Consider the following 2,273-nt stretch of genomic DNA (forward strand, 5'->3'; position numbering starts at 1 on the left):
ATAGGTCTTGTACCTAATATTTTAATAGAATACAATCTTATAGATATGGGTTTTGTAGTTTTTTTAGATATAAATTAGATAATAGTTGATTATATAAGTTAGGATCCAACTATATGACCCGTAAACAATTGGAATTTTTTCATCCTTCACTCTTGTTTTGGTTTTCTTCTTCCCCTCCCCTGTTAACATGTATAATTAATACCATTATATTAAACTATGTTCAACCCTCACCAACCAGATCATCCACCGACACACACTACCAATGGCTACTCCGATTAATGAATGCATTATATATTTCTTTTTCAGTGCTTTACTTTTCGGGTCCGGTGGCCGGTGTGACTCAGTTCCGGGGATTTACATTCTAGGAGACTCATTGGTTGACGTCGGAAACAACAATCACCTCCCTCTTTCCATTCTTAAAGCTAATTTTCCTCACAACGGCTTGGATTTTCCAACTGGAAAACCCACCGGCCGTTTCAGTAACGGAAAAAATGCAGCTGACTTTCTGGGTAACAACAAAAAGAATAAATGAAATAGCGGATTAATTATTATAACTTTTAATTAATACGTTTTGTGCGATTTGGCAGCTGAAAAGGTGGGATTACCAACGGCGCCACCGTATCTATCATTGGCGACGGACGGGAAAAAGTTGGCCAGCACCAATGTGACTGTTACCGGAGTTAGTTTTGCTTCTGGTGGTGCCGGGATCCTGAATGGAACCAAATTTTTTTTTGTAAGAATATATAAATCTCGAAATACTGATTGCGGGTTCCAGAATCTTTTTAAAAATTTCTCAAGAAAAAAGTAAACATATATAGCATAAATGATACAGACAAAACATTTTTCTACCTACTACCTACTCATTTATTCCAGTAATTATTAAGCTATAAATGTATGCAGCAATCAATTACATTGGCAAAGCAAGTAGGATACTACTCCGAAGTTCATGACCAACTGGTTCAACTACTGGGCCCAGATGGTGCCCGGACCCACATAGCCAAGTGTCTATTTTTAATTGTGATTGGAAGCAATGATATCTTTGCCTATTATCACAAAAACTCCGAACTCCCAAGCCAATACACACCACAACAATATGTCGATCTCATGACCTCTACCCTCAAACAACTTATGAAGGTAACTAAACCCTTTGGGTAATTTATCTAAAACCATAGTTGATTATTTAAAAATTCACATACAATGAAAGAAAGGAATCTTTTAGAAAAGATTGGCCTTTTTGAATTATGTGTGTGTATATATATATTACTTGGTTTGATATTATTGCAGAGGCTATATGAGCTGGGTGCACGTAAATTTGTGGTAACTGGAGTTGGAGCGATTGGGTGTTGCCCGGTTCAGAGGTTGAAAAACACAACCAACGGATGCATGGAGAAAACAAATAATTGGTCGATGGAATACAACAAGGGTCTACAGATTATGCTAAAGGAGTTGAAGTTAGAATCATCGGATATCAACTATTCGTACTTTGACATATTCGGTGTCATGAGTGACCTCATCCAAGATCCTCAAAATTACGGTACTTTCTACTAGATACCCATATTTAATCAAGTACAATCCAACAATAACTATCTTGCGAGAGGAGTACAAAAGTTTCATTTGGATTATTGGATCTTATGAAATGTTAAAGAAGCTCACAGTAATTAATGATTATGACTTTATTGTAGGTATTAAGGAGACAAAAGAAGCATGTTGTGGACTTGGCAACTTGAAAGCCAACATCCCTTGCATCCCGGTTTCTACCTATTGCACCAATAGAAGCGACCATCTTTTCTGGGACCTTGTCCATCCCACAGAAATGGTGTCTCATATGTTTGTTGATCTTCTATACAGTGGATCACGACGATATATGCATCCAATTAATGTTCAAAAGCTTGTTAATATGTAAAATCTAAGTATATTTCTTAGATATGCATGTTATATGTTGTGTTTTTGTCAACAAAATATAAAGAACTAGTTTTGAGTATATGCTTAATTTGTTGTTTTGTGGTGATACACAATGTTTCCTGTTCAAATCCGTTTGATGATTTGGGAAAAGGAAAATGGGAGAAGCTTTGTTCACATGACGGTCCAAGTTAGTTCGTCTCTAACCTCGTGAGAATTAGTTGTGTTAGTTTAATATGTGGCTTTACTAATAAGGGTAGTTTTGTCTTTTTCTGGTGGAATTGTATGTTGCTATAGATAAGAGTGAGTTCCTAATTTGGGAATAACTCTCACTACGATGAATAAGATTTGGCATTCCATTCTTCCTATTCTCT

The 2,273-nt window shown here is 36.3% G+C and overlaps 1 protein-coding gene across 1 annotated transcript; it reads left to right on the forward strand.

The window, feature by feature from the left end:
* Positions 1–262: 262 nt before the first annotated feature.
* Positions 263–2,042, forward strand: LOC111914448 (GDSL esterase/lipase At5g55050). The gene is made up of 5 exons (XM_023910189.2): positions 263–509; positions 588–733; positions 901–1,134; positions 1,285–1,534; positions 1,683–2,042. The coding sequence occupies exons 1-5, from the start codon at positions 263–265 to the stop codon at positions 1,901–1,903; spliced, it is 1,098 nt and encodes a 365-aa protein (XP_023765957.1). The 3' UTR covers positions 1,904–2,042.
* Positions 2,043–2,273: the final 231 nt, after the last annotated feature.

The sequence above is a fragment of the Lactuca sativa genome, chromosome 3, assembly GCF_002870075.4.
Source record: "Lactuca sativa cultivar Salinas chromosome 3, Lsat_Salinas_v11, whole genome shotgun sequence".
Lineage (NCBI taxonomy): Eukaryota > Viridiplantae > Streptophyta > Magnoliopsida > Asterales > Asteraceae > Lactuca > Lactuca sativa.